Source organism: Penicillium expansum (assembly GCF_000769745.1).
Source record: "Penicillium expansum strain MD-8 chromosome Unknown contig159, whole genome shotgun sequence".
Classification (NCBI taxonomy): Eukaryota; Fungi; Ascomycota; class Eurotiomycetes; order Eurotiales; family Aspergillaceae; genus Penicillium; species Penicillium expansum.
Genome location: NW_015971418.1, coordinates 61,836 through 84,492, shown reverse-complemented (window position 1 = coordinate 84,492; position 22,657 = coordinate 61,836). Strand labels below are relative to the sequence as shown.

The 22,657-nt window shown below is 47.5% G+C and overlaps 11 protein-coding genes across 11 annotated transcripts; 4 read left to right on the top strand and 7 right to left on the bottom strand.

Annotated features, from left to right (window-relative positions):
• Positions 1-114: 114 nt before the first annotated feature.
• Positions 115-1,620, bottom strand: PEX2_048650 (flavin-containing monooxygenase; the record flags this gene model as incomplete). Its single annotated transcript, XM_016742140.1, has 1 exon — positions 115-1,620. The coding sequence occupies one exon, from the start codon at positions 1,618-1,620 to the stop codon at positions 115-117; it is 1,506 nt and encodes a 501-aa protein (XP_016595218.1).
• Positions 1,621-2,196: 576 nt separating this feature from the next.
• PEX2_048640 (lipase/thioesterase family protein) lies at positions 2,197-3,330 on the top strand (the record flags this gene model as incomplete). Its single annotated transcript, XM_016742139.1, has 2 exons — positions 2,197-2,551; positions 2,606-3,330. The coding sequence occupies 2 exons, from the start codon at positions 2,197-2,199 to the stop codon at positions 3,328-3,330; spliced, it is 1,080 nt and encodes a 359-aa protein (XP_016595217.1).
• Positions 3,331-3,677: 347 nt separating this feature from the next.
• On the bottom strand, positions 3,678-4,740 carry PEX2_048630 (Short-chain dehydrogenase/reductase SDR; the record flags this gene model as incomplete). The annotated part of the gene is made up of 2 exons (XM_016742138.1): positions 3,678-3,966; positions 4,022-4,740. 2 exons carry the CDS (start codon positions 4,738-4,740, stop codon positions 3,678-3,680), a joined length of 1,008 nt encoding a protein of 335 aa, XP_016595216.1.
• Positions 4,741-6,039: 1,299 nt separating this feature from the next.
• Positions 6,040-6,569, top strand: PEX2_048620 (Cytochrome P450; the record flags this gene model as incomplete). The annotated part of the gene is made up of 2 exons (XM_016742137.1): positions 6,040-6,176; positions 6,341-6,569. 2 exons carry the CDS (start codon positions 6,040-6,042, stop codon positions 6,567-6,569), a joined length of 366 nt encoding a protein of 121 aa, XP_016595215.1.
• Positions 6,570-7,064: 495 nt separating this feature from the next.
• On the bottom strand, positions 7,065-8,708 carry PEX2_048610 (Major facilitator superfamily domain, general substrate transporter; the record flags this gene model as incomplete). Its single annotated transcript, XM_016742136.1, has 3 exons — positions 7,065-7,865; positions 7,928-8,422; positions 8,490-8,708. 3 exons carry the CDS (start codon positions 8,706-8,708, stop codon positions 7,065-7,067), a joined length of 1,515 nt encoding a protein of 504 aa, XP_016595214.1.
• A 949-nt stretch (positions 8,709-9,657) lies between these two features.
• On the bottom strand, positions 9,658-11,181 carry pgxB (uncharacterized protein; the record flags this gene model as incomplete). The annotated part of the gene is made up of 5 exons (XM_016742135.1): positions 9,658-10,041; positions 10,099-10,344; positions 10,397-10,570; positions 10,624-10,791; positions 10,840-11,181. The coding sequence occupies 5 exons, from the start codon at positions 11,179-11,181 to the stop codon at positions 9,658-9,660; spliced, it is 1,314 nt and encodes a 437-aa protein (XP_016595213.1).
• Positions 11,182-12,075: 894 nt separating this feature from the next.
• On the bottom strand, positions 12,076-12,704 carry PEX2_048590 (MAPEG family protein; the record flags this gene model as incomplete). The annotated part of the gene is made up of 3 exons (XM_016742134.1): positions 12,076-12,275; positions 12,357-12,649; positions 12,700-12,704. The coding sequence occupies 3 exons, from the start codon at positions 12,702-12,704 to the stop codon at positions 12,076-12,078; spliced, it is 498 nt and encodes a 165-aa protein (XP_016595212.1).
• Positions 12,705-14,184: 1,480 nt separating this feature from the next.
• On the bottom strand, positions 14,185-14,487 carry PEX2_048580 (uncharacterized protein; the record flags this gene model as incomplete). Its single annotated transcript, XM_016742133.1, has 1 exon — positions 14,185-14,487. One exon carries the CDS (start codon positions 14,485-14,487, stop codon positions 14,185-14,187), a length of 303 nt encoding a protein of 100 aa, XP_016595211.1.
• Positions 14,488-14,943: 456 nt separating this feature from the next.
• PEX2_048570 (uncharacterized protein) lies at positions 14,944-15,336 on the bottom strand (the record flags this gene model as incomplete). Its single annotated transcript, XM_016742132.1, has 1 exon — positions 14,944-15,336. The coding sequence occupies one exon, from the start codon at positions 15,334-15,336 to the stop codon at positions 14,944-14,946; it is 393 nt and encodes a 130-aa protein (XP_016595210.1).
• A 3,096-nt stretch (positions 15,337-18,432) lies between these two features.
• On the top strand, positions 18,433-20,392 carry PEX2_048560 (sulfatase family protein; the record flags this gene model as incomplete). Its single annotated transcript, XM_016742131.1, has 4 exons — positions 18,433-19,245; positions 19,318-19,804; positions 19,865-19,986; positions 20,042-20,392. 4 exons carry the CDS (start codon positions 18,433-18,435, stop codon positions 20,390-20,392), a joined length of 1,773 nt encoding a protein of 590 aa, XP_016595209.1.
• Positions 20,393-20,925: 533 nt separating this feature from the next.
• Positions 20,926-22,655, top strand: PEX2_048550 (Major facilitator superfamily domain, general substrate transporter; the record flags this gene model as incomplete). Its single annotated transcript, XM_016742130.1, has 6 exons — positions 20,926-21,050; positions 21,110-21,447; positions 21,496-21,666; positions 21,727-22,123; positions 22,178-22,330; positions 22,385-22,655. 6 exons carry the CDS (start codon positions 20,926-20,928, stop codon positions 22,653-22,655), a joined length of 1,455 nt encoding a protein of 484 aa, XP_016595208.1.
• Positions 22,656-22,657: the final 2 nt, after the last annotated feature.

The window sequence follows — 22,657 nt, the reverse complement described above, 5'->3', positions numbered from 1 at the left end:
AAAGATGAATGAATATATATATTGTCACTAGGTCTCCTGAAACGCCATATTTACACCGAATTAGACAACCCCAAATAATAGTTAGGGCGGTATCGTATCATAAACTTGCATCAATCACGAGGTCTTAGGGCGCAGACGCAGATTCGGCCCTTGCACAAACTCGAGTCCGGTGTCTATATCACCATGATGAGCAAACTTTAAGTCCTTCAAGTAGTGGTCACGCGGCTGCCACGGACCACGGTCAGCAGCTTTGGGCAAGACACGCTCAGCGAGCGATACATAAGTAGACTTGAGGTTCAAGAGAGGACGATCCTGAAGCGTAACAGCCTCCTTCTCCCTCAGGCGGGGAACAGCAGCGACCAACTTCCGCGACTCAAGTTCCTTGAGTAAACGACAGACAAACTGGGCCGTAGCATCCGAACCAAGACTCCACGAGGCATTAGTATACCCGATAACGAAAGCCGCATTGGGCAGATCCTGGAGCATGATTCCATTCCACAGATACTTATCACCCACATCAATCTTCTTCCCATCCACAGACAGCGCCGAGCCACCTGCAATCTGCAATCGCAAGCCAGTTGCAGTAATAATAATATCTGCATCGAGCTGCTCCCCGGAACTCAAAATAATTCCATTCTTCGTAACTTCGCGAATAGTATCCGTTTTGACATCCGCCTTGCCCTGCCGGAGACTGCGGAATAGATCTCCATCGGGACAAACACATAACCGCTGCTCCCAGGGGTTGTATTTGGGGTTAAAATGTGGGTCGTAGGGGATATGGCCGGGCAATTGCTTGCGGACATTCAATTTGAGCAGCCAGCGCGCGAAATTCGGAAAGCGCTGGCAGAAGAGAAAAAAGATTCGCGTGGTGTAGATACTGATCATACGTTGTACCCTGCGATACAGGTCATTGGGGAGGATATAGGAGAGCCAGCGGCTGCTTGAGCGGTTTGGGACAGAGAGGATGTAGGTTGGGCTGCGCTGGAGCATTGTGACACGGGCGGCATGGTCGGCGAGATTGGGGAGGAGAGTGATGGCGGTCGCGCCGGAGCCGATGATAACGATCTTCTTGTCCTTGTACTGGAAGCCCTCGGGCCAGAATTGCGGGTGGATAATCTGGCCCTGGAAGGCGTCCAGGCCAGGGATGTCGGCTTTCAGGGGGTCCTTGTAATTGTAGTAGCCCGTACCAAATATAACGTAGCGGGCGGTGTAGGTGTGTTGGGAGTCATTGTGGTCAACGGCGAGGGACCAGGTGTTTTCATCGGAGGACCAGTCTGCCAATGACAGACAATGGTTGTAGAGGATGTGTTTGTCGATGCCGTATTTAGTCGCTGTGTCGCGCACGTACTCCTTGATGGCAGAGCCCTCGGCGATGGGGTTATCGCGGGACCAGGGGTTGAATTGGAAGCCGAAGGTGAAAAGGTCGGAGTCAGAACGGATACCAGGATATTTGAAGAGATCCCAGGTGCCACCTAGATCGGTGCGAGCTTCCAAGATGGTGTAGCTGTAACCGGGGAGTTGGTCTTGGACACGGTAGGCGGCATTGATACCGGAGATACCTGCGCCGACGATGATGATATCAAAATGTTTAGTTTCGTTTACTCCATTGATTCCGTTCATGATGAATGAAAGTGATCAATGAAACCAGTAAGCAGTGAAAAACATTGAGGTTATTTAAAAAAGATAGTTCACATACCTCGGTTTCACGACTCCTTTGATCGGCAGATCGACAAAGTCGATTTGGGGTAAACAGCACACAGAACCTTAAACTCTGCACGGGGAGATCGGGGAGATTCAGGAGATTGATATTAGTACGAGTATCGATGTTGGATGATATATGTTGTTGGAAGAAATTAGTACATAAAACTGACCTTAGGAGTTACACAGATCGTTCTTCGACTGATCCGGTTGGTGAAATATAAGATCTATAGAGATATAGATAAAAAAACGAATTCAGATACTGATATACTGATCTATCCCTACCTAGTTAGATCTAAACATACTCCGTACAGAGAAGAGATATAGTTTATCGTCAATGACATGCTGGCCGAGGGATTTCCCCAAACCTCGGCACCTTCCTAAACGGGATAGCCTTGCGAAGGATCGACATAGGCCACTCTCACTAGTCCGAGTAATATATGTTGTACGGAGTACTTATGTGCCTCACAGCTATGAACAGACATAAAAAGTCCAATCATGTCTCTCACCAAAATAATCAAAGTGAACCTCTCATTAAAAGAGAAACTGGACTTTTTCCCAGCTGTGGCCTCTATCGTGATCGCCTACATCTATGCCCTCCTGACCGGCCTTCGGCGGACTGAACGCCAAGCCAAGACTTTGTCCCTGCATTTGGGATATGCGCTGTTTCGCAAAACGACCTCGCGGCTGACTGCGAGTCAGATGCAATACATCTTACCTCCATCCCACAAGGTCTACGAGCAATACTCCAAGAAGACCGGCGGACTGCCCGAGTCCGTGGAATTGGGAGATGGAGCATTGGGCCACTGGGTAGGTGATCGTAACGCTGAAAACGTGATAGTCTGGTTTCACGGTATGTACCCAGCCAACACAAAGCAAGACTCATTCAACTAATCACATCATTCAGGAGGTGGCTTCGGACTCCCTGCCAATATGGGCTATTTCAAATTCTACGCGCAGCTCCTGCGCGACCTCAAAGCTTCAGGCAAAAGCGTGGCGGTCTTCAGTCTGACCTACACATTGGCGCCAATCGCAATCTACCCAACTCAACTCCGACAGGCTGTGAATTGTCTCCGATACATTCTCTCACAGCCAAACCGCGACCCGTCCACGGTGTTCCTGGGCGGCGACTCCGCGGGCGGGAACCTGGTTGGTGGGGTTCTCTCTCACCTAGCCCACCCACACGCAGAGATTGATGCCCTACCATTGGACAGTAACCTCGGCGGCGCAGTGATGATCGCTCCGTGGACACTTCTTGAGAAAGAATTCCCGGGCATGGAGATATACGATGGCGGCGATATCATCACAGAGGCAGTTGCAGGACCATGGGCGACAGCCTATGTTGGCGCTGGCAAGCGGGACTATTACACTGATTTATCGACTGCGCCGGCAGATTGGTTCGCGACGTTCCCCGTAAACTCGGTGTTGATCACCGCGGGCGGGAATGAGATTATGTTGCCTCTGATTCAAGACTTGGCGGCGAAGTTTAAGGAGGGCTTTGAGAATGTGGAGTTGTTTGTTGGGCATCGTGAGTGTCACGTTGCGCCGATTTATCATTTGGAGTTGGGGGATGTTACAAAGACCGAGCAAGGGAAGAAGGTCGAGGCTGTTTTGGCCGAGTTGATGGTGTGATTGTATATAGTAACGCTGTACATTCTGTACATACATGGATTGAGTACAAATTGAAGACATGGCTAGAGTGTCATCGGTATCCAGCCTAAAGGCCCTGAATGTCACCTAGAACGATAAATACAGCGCAATCCATAAATAAGTACAATGTTGTTTACGAACTGTTCAATTACTCAAAGTGAAAAGAAATACACATCTATTGCTTGGGGAAAACATTATAACTCCATGGACCAGCATGTGATATTTCTTCGATTTTGAACAGTATCAATAGTAAGTACATTGATCCCGCATACCAAATCCAAAATCTGTACAACTTAATCGAGTCGCCTATAATTTCTGAAACAAAATATCTACTGCGCATGGGCCTTTTCTTCTGCCTGCTGCGCAATGCGCATCTTCTTCAACGCACCCGATGCCAAAGTGCGCACACCCTCCTGCATCCAGGTGGGCATGGCACGTACCAAGCTAGCCACCGACTGACTAGTGGGTAGGATAACCTGGCCACTGGTCTGAGTCAATATCTGCTTACAGATAGCCCCAGACACGACCTGGGGGGTCATGATAGGCTGACTGAAATGCGCCTCGTTATCCGTGAGCATTTTGATCATGGGCGTACGCACCCACATGGGGTGGATGATACTAAAGTAGCAAGTTAGCATAAACTCATAGATACAAAATCTCGAGGGTAACCGACCTAGTGCGCACATTGGGCGCATTATACCAGTACTTCAACTCCTGACGCAATCCCTCATGGAACGCAAGCGCACTGGCCTTGGAGCAACAATAATCCACCATCTCACCGAGAGCTACAAAGCTGGCCATACTAGCAATAGTAATAACATGACCATGATTCGCCTTGACCATAGCCGGCAAGAACTCCTTGACCATAAGGAAATGAGAGAGGGTATTAACCTCGAAGGTCTGGCGAATTTTCTCCTCAGGCTCATTGAGAATCGTCCCATCATGTCCAACGCCAGCGTTGTTAATCAAGACCGTGGGCTCGCCGTGATTCTCACGGATCGTGCTCGCGACTTGGGTGATATCAGCCGAGGAAGTGATGTTCGCCTTGTAGAAGGTGACATTGGTGGGTGGTTCGAAATTCGGCTCATTAATATCGAGAATGATGACGCGTACGCCTGTACGCGCTAGGTCTTCCATAACCTGCTTGCCAATTCCGCTGCACCCGCCAGTTAACAGGATAAGCTCGCGGGCTGGGATCCATGGTTGGTTGGTGGTCCAGTTTTGCAGGGTGCGTTTTGAAAAGAAGCGGTTTGTCGCGCGGAGGAAGACGAGGGCGGTGAGGACGCCAATGGCCTTCTGGGCTGTTGGGTTGCGAAGGAATTGTTGAGTGGGTCCTGGGAGGCGAAATAGAGCTGCTTGAGTGTATTGGATGACGAGGTTGAGGGTAGACATTGTTGCTGTGTGGGGCAATATGGATGAAGTGAGGATGTGAGGTTTGATATCGGAGGGTAAAAATGTGATTATCGGATTATATTAAGGATAATAATTGGATTCAAGCTATGAATGACATTTAGGAGATATGGGATATTTTGGGCACTTTCTCCCAACCGAGGCTTCACATTTTTGGGGCTCTCACTAACAAAGGAAATCAATGCGAGAGAATATTCCCCACAGGGATCGACGAAAGATCGACAGTTATGGCATGCTCATTGAGAATAGTTGAATTCGTTGAATATCTTGTCTTTGTCTCTGTTCACATGTCTCTTGGCATCCCCGCATTACCCCAGCCCTAACTAGTCCATCCTATGAACGACTGGTCTAAGCCACATGGACATTCCGGAACAGTATACACTACCCCGTACTGACATAGAGCACATGCGCCTCAGAGCTCTACACAATCATGAAATACTACCATGCGGATCTAAATAATGGTAGTTCACAGAGCCGAGGTCTCGCATTGGTCACTCCAACAGGAGTGCCGATCCCTGTGGGGCATATCCGATGGGAAAATGAAATGATATGAACTTCAACTCCTGAATCCGAGGCTTTTGTCTTTTAAGTTGATTCAAAAGAATATGGCGCTTGGCGATAGTATACTAGCAGTGGGCACATTCATCCTTGCCGAGGCGTATTTCCTCCAGCGCACTGTCCTCACCGACAAGACCTTCTAAAGAATTAGTCTCATCGCACTGGTAGTGAACATCCTCCTGAAAGCCCTATACGGCATAATAATATGGCCGTTCCTACTAAGCCCGTTGCGGCATCTACCGAAAGTCCAGATAGGAGCAACAAGGCAAAACGAAAGTATACACCAAATTTTAACTTCATATGAGTACAGGGTTCGCATACAGAACTCATCTTCGACTCACCACGAGGAACGAAACCTCTCAACTGGATGAAGACCGTCCCAAATGAAGGCCTCATCCACATGCGTGACACGTTCAATCAAAGCTACGTAGTCTCAGCGAACCACCAAGCCCTATTGGATGTCATGAGCACGAACACATACGACTTCGAGAAGCCATGGCGGATGCGTAGCTTACTACCCCGAATCATTGGCTTCGGGATGATTACCTCGGAAGGTACGGCACATAAGAAGCAGCGGAAAGCACTCACACCTGCGTTCAACATCAAGAATATTCGCTCAATGTATTCGCTTATGTGGAGCAAGACAGGACAGTTATTAAATGAATCGGAGAAATAAATCAAGGCCAATCCGATGGATGGAGCGACTTCAGAAGATCAATAGCAATGGGACTTGACTTTGGCTCGCTGCACAACAAGCCAAACAAGGTGGCAGACAGCTTCGCGAAGACCCTCGAACCGACTAGGGAGAAGATGGCGTTCCTGGTGATGAACTTTGCACTGCCGCAGTGGATGGCGAGGCGGTACAGGCCCAGGTTAACGCGCTGGCGGTGGTTTCGTGCTGTGAGGAGTTAGCCAGTTAGTCGCCCAACTAAGGTATACAAGCTGGCTAGAGAAATGCAATTGCATTGGAACACTCACTCCAGCTCGACACAGACAAGAATGGACACTGTATTCCGAACAATAGTGGCGGGGCATCGACAAATTTTGCGCAGATTACATTCCTGCATGGGCAGAGATCATGTATTGGGAAGGACTTTGCGCGTGCGGAGTTGCGATGTGCGATTGCTGGTGTTGTTGGACGGTTTTTGTTTGAGATGCAAGACCCGAAGCAGGTGATTCATGTTGCCGGGGCTGTTACCATTAAGCCGGTCGAGGGGACGCATTTGAGGATCCGGAGGGTTGATGGGTGGTAGATCTTGATATTTGATATTTGATATTTGATGTTTGATGTTTGATGTTTAATGATTTATGATTTATTGTTTTATGTGTATTGGATTTATTGTGACGGCTTCTAAGCTTTTATTGATCGTGTTTGATAGTGAAGATGTGATGCTTGTGAACCATCCCCGACTTAGCCCCGAAGCAAGTGAGAAGTATCATGTAACGGATTAGCAGTCATTGCCAGGCTACTCACGGGTATAGGAGGGCTTCTATGCCGATACCAGCAGGGAACCTTAGACTCTACGTATAATATACTTAATCTAAGTAGAAGAATTACATCAATATCGTAATGCACAGTAGTGTCAATTTGATTCACTACTGTGCGAAAAAATTCGAAGTACAGCATACTACAAAACAATTAAATAGATTGAAGCGTAAGCAGCACCGCCATCTTCTACTGTGTAAACATCTGCATTCTCTTGTTTAGTTGATAAAAAGAGAAAATCATATGTCTTCGGCCATGTCAATCAACGCCAGCCAGCTCCTCGCCACTGCACCAAGATAGTCGGAATAACGCTGAAACCAACCATGAGAGCAACGGCAATGCCAGCACCACCGGCCCAACCAACCACCTCGAACATCTCAGGGAACCAGAAAGGACCAATGAACCCCCAAATTTGCCGAACAAAGGTAATAAAAACACCCACACTGGCAGCATCTTCACGGTAACAATCGACCGCATAAGTAATATCAACCGTAGTAACGATCTGATTACCACCAGCGGCGATAGCAGCACCAATAACGGGAGCGATATTCCATGCACCGCCAGAATTCCGGATCTCAATAGCAAACACCACAATACCACAAATCGTCAAAGCATGGCCGATATAACTCAACCAAAGACGGTATTCCGGCGGGGATGGTTCTCCAGTGCGCTTCTGACGCATAAGCATCCAGCGATCGGAGATAAACCCGCCGATCTGTTCACCAATGACAGATCCGACAATAATACCGAGGAATTGCAGACCGACCTGCTGGGTGTTCAAGCCGAATTTGGCAGGGTAGATCTGGGAGATCTCGATTGTGAGCGCGATACTGCCCCAGAGGAAGATCATTGCGTAGGCGACGGCTGGGATGATCACGCATGGTTTCGTCACATAGCTCAGGGGCTGGAAGAAGTCCCAGAGTTTCAGCGATGTAGGGTCAATGCGATTGAATCCGAATAGGCTCTGCCTGGCGGCGATAGCGTTGTTCGAGGGGACGTTGCTACGGATATAGAGGGATTCCGATCCGAAGAAAAAGTAGAGGACAAATTGGATTGCGTTGACCTGTTCAAAGCCAATAGTTAGACGGGTATATCTGCCAGAGGTTGGTGTTAAGAAAGTCTTACAATTGCAAGAATATAGTAAATCCAGCGATAACCCACCCGCAAAGCAACGAATCCAAAGATAAACGGAGCAGCAGGAACACCCAGAGTAACCATCAGTGTCCACACACCCATACAGCGAGCCCGATCTTTCCGGAAGAAAGTCTCCGCAACAACGGCGCTACCGATAGCAGCTGCGGGGCTGATAAAAAACGCAGTAATAGCACGGGAGAGACCCATAGTTGCATAGGAAGGACTTTTCGCACAGCCGATATTCCCAACCAAGCTGCAGATCAACGAGATCAAGAAGATGGGGCGGCGACCATAGCGATTGCACAGCGGGCGCCAGAAGAGAGGTGCGCCGCCTAGTATAGCGATAAAGAGAGAGACGAGGTAGCTGGTTCGCTGCATACTGACGTCGAGGTCTTCGGAGATATTTTCGAATGCAGACTGTATCGACGAGGCAGTGAATGTAGCCATCATGGCGTGGAAGGCAACAAGTGTTAAGTTCAAATTTTTCTATCAACAAGCTACATTAGAAACAGTATCTAAGTGTGAATTGATGATAGAAGTTGTGGTCTCTCACCCTCCATCGCGGCCAATTGTATGGATCGGCATCGGTCATGTCAGGGATAGGCTCCAGATCAAGTGTTCCATGCTTCGCAAGAATATATTGGCGATGTTCCTCAGATAGATGGGCGACTTGATCTTCGACGTAAAAATCACATTGCTTTCCAGACTCCATTCCTTGTGCATTAGCCTTTGCACCTTCAATGTGCTGATGTTGGCCGTCCATCTTCTCCATGTTGAATATGAATGCTATGATCTGTGGGGAGATAGTAGCACAGACGAAGAGAATANGGGGGGGGGGGGGGGGGGGGTAGAAGTCCCGTGTATGCGTCGGCGTTCTTATAGCAGAGACCTTGTCAAATCCGTCCTTTCCCCGTACTCCGCCTTTCTGGGGATCTGGGGGTGGGGGCAACGGATGAGATTGTGGATGCAGCTCCCCCGGATTGGAGAAAGTTGCAAGCAGGATACTGGGAAACTAAATCCTGGGCCATTCCCAGCAAGGCTCCATACATCTGGTCAAAGACAGGGGGCGGATATAGTCTCAGCCGGCTTACCATCTAGATTGTGGGAGAATGTGGGGTGTGGAGAGAGAGAGAGAGAGTAGCCTAGTATCAGGGGAATTATCCTCGTCATGACAAGTTATCATAGAGTATGACCGCTTGATTTTCAATTTCCTTTGTTATTATTTTGAGGGAACATCGGCTCGGTTGGATATCAACATCTATTTTCTCTCGGGGAAGAGAGTTGACGAAGCTTGATTCCATTTTCATTGGCTGGGAGGCTTAGATGGAGCTGCCGAGTCTTAGCTCTCCACATTCGCTGTTTGGCTGACTGGCTGTTCATGTTTGGGCCGGTGAGAGCTCTGTATGGCCATGTGCAGAATAAGTGCAGAACAAGTGCAGAATCGGTGCAGGATAAGCCACCGGTTGCAGTCAATCCCTGTGAAAAGCCTACTGATGATGATGTGGACTATCCCAGTGGGGAGTTGATGGTTGCCACTTGGTTGGATGTTCCAAGGTCATCTCGGAGATGACTACTCCGTGTCCTCGGACATAGCACCTTAACACCCCCTGTCGGACTACACTTCCTAAGTCGACATTTGATGATATTTCTTCGGTTATGATTCGTCCTTTTGATTTATGACTATTTCTAGATTCTCCTCTCACAATATTATACTGCGCCATCTAGGCCGAGCTTGACTGGCACTCCACACCAATATCTCCATCAATTCCATCGCAGGTCACGACGGGAGGACCACCAGCCGGGCTAGTAATATCGATATCAGAGAGCTTAATCCCCGAACACACAGCATTAGGCGAGCAAGTCAAGTCACCGATAACCTTACCATTCTTGCCCGACGAAGTGCCATGGATATTCTCGAAGTTAATGTTGGTGAAGTTGACTGAGGACGGGTACTTGGCACACGTGGTGGCGTTGACGTTGAAGTAGCACTGATCTAACACAATAGGGGCGTCGGTGTTTTCGATATGAACGTCCTTGTAAGTGATGTTGTTGATGCGACCAAAGCCGATGTCTGGTCCAGCCCAGGCCTTAAGACGAACGCCGTTCTTGAATTCCGATTAGGGTAAATCGCTCAAAGATAGATGTTGTGGGGAACATCTTACCTGGCCGTTCAACAGAGTCACGTTCTCAATCCAGGCATTCTCAATGATGTCCTCGACACCTGAGTACTGTCCAATACTTCCCATACTGACACCGTGGGTATTGTTGCACCACAGGTTCTGCACGAAAATGTTGGTTGTGTTGGGCTTGGGCGAGAAACAGTCGTCGCCGATATCGACGCGGGTGTTGGTCACACTGAGACCGTCCACGTTGAAGGAGTCGAATCCGTCGGTGTTCTTGGGTAAAGCCTACGGATGGGTGATTAGATTTGATTGGTAATGTACCAGATGCACGACTTACAGATGCGTTGGTGGAAAAGGCGTTGATAAAGACATCATCGAAAGAGATATCCTTGGTACGGACGAAAAAGTTGGTCCAACAGGGGGAGTTGAGCTGGGTGATACCCTCGACAGACACCCGGGTAGCGTTGTCAGTTAAGAATAGAATGGGACGGTAAAAGGTGTTGTCCGGGTCCTGAATTATTTATTAACACCGATCACTCCCAACTATTTTGGAACCATGCTCACCAGAACTTCCAGGCCAGCAAAGGCATTGTACCACTCCTGACCATTGCCATTGAGAGTACCCTTTCCAAAGATCTTGATATCCTGGCCGCCCCAGACCCAGAAAGTGATCGATTTCTGGAAAGAGTAGTAAAAGTTGTTTGCTTGCCAGTAGTCGATATCGTCGGTGAACTGGTCATGTCAGAGCGGTTTAATCTCACGGTATTGGGGGCTATGTACTTTCACTTCACCCTCAAGCTGCACCTCGATATTATCCAAGAAGCTAAGGTCAAGTTTCTTGCCAATAACATACGTTTTCCCCTTCTGCAAGAGAAGTCTACCACCATGATTGGCAGCCTTGATGCCCCAAAGGAAATCATCCGACACATCATCGGTATCATTCTTCGACGACCGGATTGTCACTGTCCGACGGTCGTGGTGCTTGTGGTGTCCATGAGCACCGACCTTCTTCAATGCTGTCTTATCGCTGGCTGGGATGATCTGGGCGCCTTTAATAATATGCTCTGTCGCAAGAGCACCAACCGTGCTGAGCAGGAGCGCACTGATGGCGAGAAACTTCATTTTAGCAAGGTCAATGAAATTAATTGATGCTGCTGTCACTTGATCCGTAGGAGAGTTAAGCAGGCTGTGCTAATTTATAAGAATACCCCAGGATATCTGCCATACCTTTCCCCAGATTAGCAATGTCCGGGGAACGGCACGGGCAGAGGAAAGAGATTTCTCCGCCTGTAAAAAAGATTCGATGACAGGCTGGGGGATCGGCAGAGTCTGTGGAATGCGGCAATAGAGAAAGCTAGCGGCAGTTGTGTATAGACTGTAAATGGAGTCATTTCTCCGCATTTCGCCAAGGTTATTAACGAGCGGGGATGTGGAGAGAATGTCGGAACGAGCTTGAGCGAGCTCGGACGTTGTTGGATTGTTCTCATTCGAAACTGAGGGATTCATCGTTATGGCCGGGATTCATTCCCCCGTCTGGGGCTGATCTGTCCCTTGAATGTTGGGTTCTTCCACCAATCAGCCGAATAGTTCGTCATGCGACATTCCCATGGTGATGATGTTGTGGGTTTTCCAGGCATGGAGGACTTCCAAGACCTCATTTCCTTTCGGCTTTTTATTTTGCGTTGAACACTGTGTTTATGAAGGTGGCTGACGCCCAGTCTTAGATGGAGTGAGTTGTCCCGTGAGGATGCGTCCTACTCATCGTTAAAAAAACAACCTTTCCACGCGCAGTTCCCTCATATCCTTCACTTTGTCTTCGTGATATCCTTAGCACATTCCTCTTCTGATCAGTTCTGGTAGACGTCTAGCGCCTAGCCACGCCGCCCTGGACTTCCAAGATTTATCTCGACTGTCATCTTTGACCCAGTGATTGTACATGCAATTGTATTGTATTGTATTGTTCAGCCGATCTATCGTTGGAGATTAGAGAGCAATGAAAGATTGCCTCCATCTATTCTACAACTTCTTGCTGGCCTGTACCAGCGCGTAAAGGCAGCTGATGTTTCCGGACCACCAAGCCGCTGAGCGCAAAAAGCTCAAAGAGCGAGTTTCGATGTTGCAGTAGAACAGGTGGTATGCAACACGGGAAATAGAATACCAAATACCGATGGTATTGATAGTCTCATTTGGGAGACCGGCGTACAAGGAGATGAGGACTGGATCGCAAGGTCAGTACAGTGCAACAATTTCACCAAGTTCATCAGAAACCTGAAGAAGAAAAAGGGACATCCACGTACTCGCCGCAACAAACAAAGTAAATCCCTCCTGCACATTGGCATGCGCCGACGTCTGGCGCTTTAGCTTATCAAGGGTTTGACGAGTAATCTTTCCCGACTGTACAGCCGCCTCGCCGTACGTAGTCAAGTCCTCACGCGGGTTGACATTGTGATCGAGACCTAGACGAATCTTTGCGCCGCGAGGGCTCGTCAAAATGTACGCGAAGAACCAATTCACCACTAGCAATGCTGATGCGTGGTTCCCGGCTGTCTGGCCAGGGGCGGCGCGGAGCCCAAGAGTTGTCAAAAGAGCACTGTGGGGGTGAGTTTTTTTTTTTCCCTATGGGTGTACATGAGCACTCACGACATTCTTGAATATGAGAGATTTGTGGAATTTTGAGCTGTTACCCCTGGCGAATCTTCTTTTTATGTTGAGATGGGTTTCTAAGAGGGGCCGAGGCATGAGATCATTCTCTGCCGATCTCGCACATCCTACAGGCTTATAAAGGGTCCACTCTGGTAATATTGTACTTTCATTCGTTTTCCACTTTTTTTACTATTTTTTAGTGCGATAGCTCCATCCACAGTCTCTCGGCCCGATTTTGACCCTAATTTCGCGTGGATTTGCATATCGACAGCTTCACGGGGGTAAAGGGGGATTTCAATCGGTTGGATATGCTGGAAAATGCTCAAATTGTGAGAGCATTATGGTAGTACTTATTGCCTCTTCGCGCCAGTACCTGCTCCACGACTGTTTCACCGTCGGAAATTAGCATGATGGTTTGAGACATGGCGCTTTGGCAGGTCTGGCTTTCCGCCTAGTTCAACAGCTCAATACAGGGAGCCGAGCAAATCTCCCTGGCACTAATCAACAACAATGCCTTGCTCCTGCACTGGAGCTGATTCATTCTAGGACTCAACCATGAAGGACTTCCAAGTTATTTCAAAACTATCCACGCTTGTTGGGCATTGAGTTGTAGCTATACAAGGAGCGACCCGCATTGCCTTGGCATCCCTGGTTCGCACTTTTAACGAGCGTCCCGGGCTGCGTAATGCGGTGTAGCGATCCTCCTACCTAAAAATTCGAGTCCGAGGTTAGAAAACACAGGCATAAGAAAAGGAGAGAAGACAGACATGATCAAGCCAAACCTATACAATCTCAATGTTGACCTTGGTCGTGTGTTCAAGCATATTGATAGCCACCTGCCTGAAGGCAATTGGACAGCTTATGGGGTGGCCAGAATTGAGCGCAACGCGCTGAGAGATGTAGAATATTTCTCCATCCCAATTGATGTCTTGGCAAAGTGTGACTTCTCTCTTGAATTCTTGTTGGTACAGGACACACAATAGTGGGGATAGTATTTTTGGAGACAGGCCATGGAAGCCGGACGGCGACTTGGGCCCAGGGTTCGGGAGCGTTTTCAGTCGAACCATGGGTTACTTATTTGGGGGGGGGGGGGNGGGGGGGGGGGGGGGGGGGGGTCCAGGGCTTGATTGCTACTAGAAATGTCGGCAATGTTCTGATAATAGTATCAAAGGATGAGTACCTCACTTCGGCATAGCTGCAACCTGGGGTGGTTTAGATCGTAGGAGGGGGATTATGAGCAAGAGAGGATGAGAACGGAAGAGAAGACAGAAAAAGGTTCTCACGCCAAAGGCACGTGAACGAATGCTGCATTCGAAAGTTTACCTAGGTAAGAGATAAATCTTCCAAGGTTATAATAAAACAGTTGGGCAATTTGGGCAATTGTTTTGGATTAAATTATGAATTAGGTGAATACGAATCATAGGCTCTATCAGTAATATCAAAATCTATTCTTTATTGTTAAAAAAGGAAATATGGGTTTCGCTAGTCAATGTATGGCACAACACTCTGTTGCCCTTGTGTCGGAGGTGACTCGCTTACAGCACCCAGATCCAAATCCCTAGCACTGCACTCACAAGGCCGAGGCAATTGGTAAATAAGCAGGAATAGCCCGCTGGTAGACGATTTTGAATCGCGGCAATTGAACCACAATGTATCGTTTAGCAAGCAGCCCATACGCTTGAGCTCAACGAATAGCGTGCAGTTGAAACTAGTAAAGTTTAATGATGGAATAACTGCAAAGTCAGTCAAGACCGAAGGAGGTAATTGACTGTTCAACGGGCCCATTGCTGGGCGACAAAAGGATCGCTGTTCTTCTAGGTAAGCTTTTATTACCACCCCAGAACTGCGAGCGAGGAAGCGACACCTACAAAAATGCATTTCCTATAGTAACGCTGGAGATATCTATCAACGAGATATTTTTTGGCCAGTACCAAGTCTGAATGCGATTGCCTTGGTCGTTGACACCGTACATCGAAGTCAAATTCAGATCTGGGGCACTTTGAATGTGGAGTTCAAAGCCACCTGTCCAATCACGGCTTTGGGGGAAAGAGTGATAGATTTCAGAGTATGGGTCTCATATTCTTGACGGATTTTGAGAGATCAGAGATTATCGAACGGGATTTCTAGATGAGTGATAGAAATGTCGTTTGACAACTCCATGGTATCAACCTTGAGTCTCGTAAGCTGTGCGTTACACTTAAAATCCGTAATACGACTGAGGCTAAGTCGTTCTATGGTCATTTACATTGTCGAGGAGCCTCCTAGCGCGAGAGATGGATTGTCATACATCCTGACGTGGTCGGCAGACGTGAATCCAATAGCAATGTGGTTGACATTCGGGAATGGACCTCGAATCCAAGCTTGACGCAGATTGAGCGGATTTTCAGTCAAACCATCGAGCGAGTCGATCTGCATCGGGTTAATATTCAGGTCGGTCACATTGCGCAGCCCTGCGTGATGGAGTGTCGTGAGATTCGGGGGGCCAAGCGTCATAGTTTCCGCGGAACTAGACTCGTGATATCCAGGTAGGTGAGATTGTAGGCAAGAATCCCTATGCTGGCGTGAACTTTCTTCAAGATGAACTGGCAAGCGTGTAATAGATCCAGATTGGGCTGCAGTTGACAGCGAAGGCATCTGGCAACATAAGTCCAGGTACTGGATAGGGAGTTCACAACACACACGCAATATTTGACTCACTAGGGCTGCATAGCAACATAGCTAGCAGTGGTGCGATCACCGATGCATGGGAAAACCCGAGCATATTGGAAATATTGGACTAACCCGGAAATTGTAGATCACAGTTTAAGGCAGCAGCAGCGGCACCTGGGGCACATCCCCATATGTAGAAATGACCTCCAGTCCCTGGAGAAAGATGTTAAATAAACACACGGGCGCCACCTGCGGACTGAGTAAGTCCATACATCCATCCAAATCCAATGATAAACAATAACGTAACATCGGACCCTAGTCGGGAGATCTGATTGGAGTAGGGCAAGGAGGAAACAACGCCCGAACTCTTAGCAAATGCCTTCGCAGATATCTTGGCATTTCCTTCGCTTTGCATCGTGCTTAGCGCTCCGCAAAGCCCATAAATGGGCCCGAACCCCGAGCCCAAAGCCTCCCAGCAGTTGGCTGTGGCCTTAACCTTCGAAGCCTAACCTAACCCACAGCCTATGCCCACAAGGCCCCTATTACAGCCTATTAAGGGGGTTCAACTGGTATCTTGTAATCGCTGTATTCTAACATTCCACTTATTATATAGAGTTTAAATCTTTGCAAATTAGAATATTAATAGCTATATAAGTATATGTTTTGATTTTAAACAAAATCTAACCGGTAGAAGTCGAGATACCGTTAATCTTGATATTTTGATATGATGTATATTTTAGGTTTGTATAGGAGTACTACTACTTTCTAAGTGAACTTTTGTAATTTATCAATTATCTAAATAACGCGTTTTCTCGCGTTTTTGAACGTAATAATTAGATCTAACAAGCGAATAATTTCGAATTAATTAAAATATCAAAATATTACCTTGAAATAAAGGCATAAAACATAGTCTAAACACAGGGTAATTAAAAAAGCCATATTTTTCGGAATGTTTGCATTGTTTAGTGCGTTTGGGCCCTATTAGGCCCCTATTGAAAGCCCTGCAGGCTTTTACCCCGGGCCCATAGCCCACTAGTGAGCCTAAGGACTGGGCCTAAAACCCAGCCCATTAGTAGGTTGAGGCGGGCTAGGCTTTGGGCTTTGTGGTTTGCGGAGCTCTAATCGTGTTGTATCGTAGGTAAACATTCCAGCTCAGGTTGCTTTTAGTTAATGAAAGTTTCCGATTCTATTATAAAATTCAATAAAGTAGGAAATTTTTCCAGGGTAGAAGAAAAGACTATGCATGAAGGGGGAGTGCAAGGCCAAGCGAGCTTTCCTTATGACAGCTTAACGGCCTAAAGGTCGATGATCGTCTTTTCAGGACTCTGCAGAACTATATTATTTAAAATCGAATAGGAAGGCTTGTTAGAATACTCACCTTTGTCTAAATGAATTCTGTTTTCTCTCAAATACAATAGCAATATCCTAAAATTATCCATGGATAATAGTAGCGCTGACTAGTACACCTCTCTATATTTACTATATTTATAGAAGCTTCTACTACTATCGAGGTACTAATCTGTGGTAGAGTAAAATCAATAAGCCAACAAGGTCATGAACAGCAGAGGTCCTTCCAAGCGCATATCAGACCTCCTCCTCCCTAACTCTTTCCTTCCAAATGCTCTTTCTCTCTCCTACAAGATCGCTCCCACCATGATAGCAACACATTCGTCTTACGCCGGCGAAGCTGGTGCAAACTATCTTCTCGTCTGCGAACTAAATAGTATCGAGATCCCAGGCACAATGACAGGGTCTAGAAGATCTTCCCTCAAAGGATCAAACCTAACAACCCCCGACCGACAGGCTACCGTATCATTCAATACAGTGCCTACAGAACGCCATTGATTTCATCGTTGAACGAACATAACACCAAGTCCAGTCGGACTTGGAGCTCCTCAAGAAAGCCACAAGGTCCACATCGCCCTCTCCAACACCGAATTTCGGTTGCTCCTCCCCACGCAAACGCCGTCGCACAGCCGATTTTGTTGAGAAGCAAGAACCTACTTTTCACGATGGCTACTATGATTCATATACATATCCTCCTATTAAAAAGGGATAGTTGAGCTTTGCTAGTCAATATATGGTGTAATACTGCGTGGCCCTTGGATTGAGGGGATATGTCTATAGTATTTAGATACAAATCCCTAGCAACAAGAGGTACAGAAATGAGACTCAACTGGGCTTCCCAGAGCGTAAAAAGAACGATAAATGGTAGGATGGGCCACTCTCGCTAGCAAAGATTGCGTAACGACAAAAGGGGTTCACTCAGCTAAGCTTCGCGGAGGGGGAAGAAGACGGAGAGCGAGGGAACTGCCTTTTACTAACAAGGTGAATTGTTGGTGTATGTCGAGGAGATGCTTGTAGTTATAATGGCAGGTTCTCTTCCCTACCTACTAGCGCCCAACGATTGTCTCTCTAAGGCCCAGACCGAACTCCCCTCAAACCCTGCCTTATGTACCTCACTTGATATCCTCGCTCTCAATTTCCCCGACGCGTGCGTTATTACTGCGATTAAATCCAAATATGACCGCCAAGGATTGAACCCAGCAGCCTGGGGCGGCGGAATATTTGAAGTCCCCGCTCATGAGCAACGTCGAATGTCGTTGGCCATAAGAGACTTGACGTTCTAACCATATGGGGCAGGTTGTATGGATATGTGCTCATTGTGGTTGCGAAGCACGCCATCCACATTAGTTAACTACAACATAGATATGTGTGATGTTGTATACTGTTGTATATATAAATATATATAAATATTTGGGGTAGAAATAATCCTGGATGTGAGAATAAACTGTCCGATGTTGTACAATATATATTCCCTACAGTTCATTGTTGTACAAACCAGATGGTTAGACTGTGAAATATCTGATATTTTGACTCTTTGGTTTAACTGCCCCACACCGGATCGCCATTGAAGCCATCGATGGCATCATTTGCTTATCTCCACATTTCACACTCCACATTTGCCGAGATCTCGGGAGCTTCATTTTCGAATTTACCTATTTTGTACTCCGTAGGTACTTCGTAAATCATATACTCATCCAGCTTTGTCTCTCTTGGAATACTGCAAATCATCTCACAATGAAATTAATCAATGCCCTTGTCGGCCTCATCGCCGCCGAAGGGGTAACTGCCCTCAATCTCCAATCCAACCTGCAATCAGCCGTTCAATCCATACTCAAAGACAGCGAAACACAATCGCGCAAACCAAATATCCTCTTCGTGATTACCGATGATCAAGACCTCCAACTCGATTCCATATCCTACACTCCTCTGATCTCAAAACATATCCGTGACCAGGGTACCTTTTTCCGCAACCATTTCGTTACAACAGCCCTATGCTGTCCGTCGCGTGTGAGTCTATGGACCGGTCGCCAGGCACACAACACAAATGTAACCGATGTCCATCCACCCTACGGCGGATATCCCAAATTTGTCGAGCGCGGCTTTAATAATGATTTCCTCCCGCTTTGGCTGCAAGGGGCAGGATATGACACATATTACACCGGCAAAATGTTCAACGCACATACCGTGGACAACTACCACAGCCCACACATCAATGGATTTAATGGATCGGATTTCCTTCTCGATCCTTATACCTATTCTTACCTCAATTCGACTTACCAGCGAAATCATGAACCACCTGTCAGCTATGAGGGTGAACATACCATCGACGTGATCACGGGAAAAGCACTGGGTTTCCTCAATGATGCATTGGCCGGGGAGAGGCCTTTTTTCCTGGCCGTGTCGCCCGTCGCGCCGCACTCCAATGTCGATCCGGGCAATATTGCTTCAGGCAAGATCTACATGTCCGCGCCCATCCCCCTCGAACGACATGAGCATTTATTCCAGGGTGTCACGGTGCCTCGCACGGCAAATTTCAATCCGGATCAGGTAAGCGCAGCCTAGATTCAAATGAACGTGTTTATGGTGGCTCATTCTGACTGATTCTATTTTCTTGCGCAGCCAAGTGGAGTCAGCTGGGTTCACGATCTCCCCCTGCAGAACCAATCGGTGGTCGACTACAACGATCACTTTTATCGTTCGCGTCTCCGCGCCTTGCAGGGTGTGGATGAATTAGTTGATGGGCTTGTTACTCGCCTGGAAGAGAGTGGCCAGATGGATAACACTTATATTATCTATACCTCGGATAATGGGTTTCATATTGGCCAACACAGACTGCCGCCCGGGAAGACTTGCGGGTTTGAGGAGGATATTCGTGTTCCCTTGTTCATTCGTGGACCTGGCGTTGCCAAGGGATATGTGCAGGATGCTGTCACTACTCATGTGGACTTGGCGCCAACCCTGTTCCATCTTGCGGGTATTCCGGCCAGGGATGACTTCGATGGTACAGCGATTCCTGTGACGCCCGAGTTTGGTGGTGAGAGACATGAACATGTTACAGTAGAATACTGGGGCTCTGCTGTTGTGGAAGGTGCTTATAGTGGCATTGGTAAGTCCAGGCGACATTGTCATGGTGATGATGAGATACGTGATACTAATTCCAAGGCAGGCCCCGGAGGCTCGACCCTGATCCCGAACAACACCTACAAATCCGTGCGCTTACTCGGACAAGGCTACAATTTGTACTACTCGGTCTGGTGCAACAACGAACATGAACTGTACGATCTATCGGTGAGTAAATCGTACCTTAGTTCTTTATCATAGCAACAACTGATTCATTTGCAAGACCGATCCGCACCAGCTGAATAATCTATACCCGACCACATCCCATGGGAATATCAATGAGCCACGAATTCTTGGTCGCAGCTTCACCCAGGCTATCAATCGACTCGATGCTCTTTTGATGGTCCTTAAGTCTTGCCAGGGTATGAGTTGCGTCCATCCCTGGGATGTCCTTCAACCGGTAGATCCAGTGAGTACTCTCAAAGATGCTCTGCATAAAAAGTATGATGGTTTCTATGGCGCACAGCCTCAGGTCTCGTTTGACTGGTGTGATGCGGGATACATCATTGAGGCTGAGGGTCCCCAAGTACCGTTGACTAGTCGATACGGCGTGTCTTGGGATGTGTGGGTGTAAAGAGATAACTTTAATTTTAGACTGTAAATAGTGATTCAAATCGGATATAGTCAAATTTGTTCAATATTTAATTTTAGTGTACGTATCAGGCAACGTAAGGTTGACGGGAAGTATGAACATTCGGGAACGTGGCTATAGACTTTCGGATAAACAGCCAAAGTCAAAGTCAAAGAAAGTGCCTATCGAATAGAAAGCGAGAAAAAAACTCCATATTTCCCCAGTATCAGAGACTAAAGCTAAAGACTGTACGTTCGGCGAATCCCGTCAGAGTCACCGTGATTGCGCCATATCTCCCTGTGTCGCGACATCCAAAAATTCGCGTTCATACGCATTCTACAGGTTTTTTTTAGCTGATATTTAGTCCATTGACCTACGCAATCTTGTCTCAAGCTGTCTTTTACGATTTATATAAGAGTGGGCGATCATCCAGGAGTGTTCCTGTAAATTCGCTAATCTAAGGATTGATCGTCTATACTTGCTGTTTTGTTTATTTCTTTCCTACTTTTTTATTGTTTCAAGGTCTGAGTCGCAAGATGGCAGACCAAGACCTCTTCGATGAGAAACACAAAATAGGCGAGCAGGTCATCGACTCATCTAGTGAGTCTGATCATGGTATTGTCAAAGACTGGGATACCGAAGAATCTGCCGTTCGACGGAAGTACGCATAATTCTCATCACCCATCAACTATACACATATCACTAATACAATCCTCTTAGAATCGACTTCATCCTTATTCCCATTCTCGCAGTAGCCTTCTTTGCCTTGCAAATGGACCGTGGCAATATTAGCGCCGTGTTGACATCGACTATCACAAAAGACCTTAATATCACAACAAACCAAATCAATATCGGATCACAACTGCTCTCTGCTGGTATTGTTCTTTCAGAGATCCCATCGAATATTATTATGCAGCGAATTGGACCCCGTGTCTGGTTATCGGGTCAATTGTTCGCTTGGGGGTTGGTTGCGACCTTCCAGGCCTTTGTTAACTCGTTTCCCGCGTACCTGGTTACGCGGGTTTTGTTGGGATTCTGTGAGGGTGGTTTTATTCCTGGTATGGAAATGTATATTCATGTTTGGATAATCGACTAACAACCCCCAGGCGCTCTATACTACCTCTCCACCTGGTACAAAAAGGACGAGACCAGTCTTCGTACCAGTCTCTTCTTCTACGGGCAGATGTTCGCATCGGCTACATCGAGCTTGATATCCGCCGGTCTCCTTCAGCTGAATGGCACCCATGGTATGGAGGGATGGAGATGGATCTTCCTTGGTAAGTGCAAATCATGAATATATACATTACTTGCCCGAGCTTGTCTAATGAACATTCCAGTCGAGGGCTTAATCACCCTGTTCATCGCAATCGTATTCACTCTCCTCGTGCCTCCATCTGCCGGAGATGGGCGTCCATTGATCGCCTTCGGCCGCTGGAGCTACTTCACCGAGCGCGAGTCGCACATCATTCGCAATCGCGTTCTGCTAGATGACCCTCGCAAAGCCAAGGGCCATATCCAAATTTCAGGCTCTGATATCTGGCAGACTGTCAAACAGCCACGGATCCTGCAACATGTTTTCGTGACTTTGGTCTCCATGACTGGCTTCACGGGGTTGACCCAATACACACCTAGTATGATCAAAGGACTGGGATTCGGTGCTGTCAAGGCGAACGCCTTGGCCTCGGTTCCAGTCTACTGTGGTATGATCTGGCTGATTGTGTTATCTTTTGCTGCGTGAGTGCTTGCTATGACTCTTATGACAATGAAACAGATTCTAACACGTCACAGCGACAAAACGAGACACCGTGGACCCTTTGTGCTATTGGCGATCACTTGGAATGTGATTTCCTACGCTTGCCTTCGTACAAGTAGCCCCCACGCTTCACCATGGCACCGGTATGGAGTTATTGCCGTTGCAAATATCTCCTATTGCAGCATGCAGTAAGTTCCTTCACTGCCCCCAAGCGTCTATAACCCGCTCTGATCAAATATTAGCATCCTCAATGTCGGATGGCTATCATTCTACTGCCGCACACCCCAGGAACGAAGCGTTGCCATGGCGTTGGTCATCATGGCTGCTAACTGTGCTGGTATCGCTGGCTCGCAGATTTTCCGCACTTCCGACGCTCCGAAGTACTTGCACGGTCTCACTGCGATCTGCTCTATTGCCGGTGCCTCATGGGTCCTCGCTTTTGTGCTTTCTGTTCAATATTATTTCCGCCGGCAAAAAGCGGTTCCTTCAGATAATGGGGAGACAAAAGCTTGACA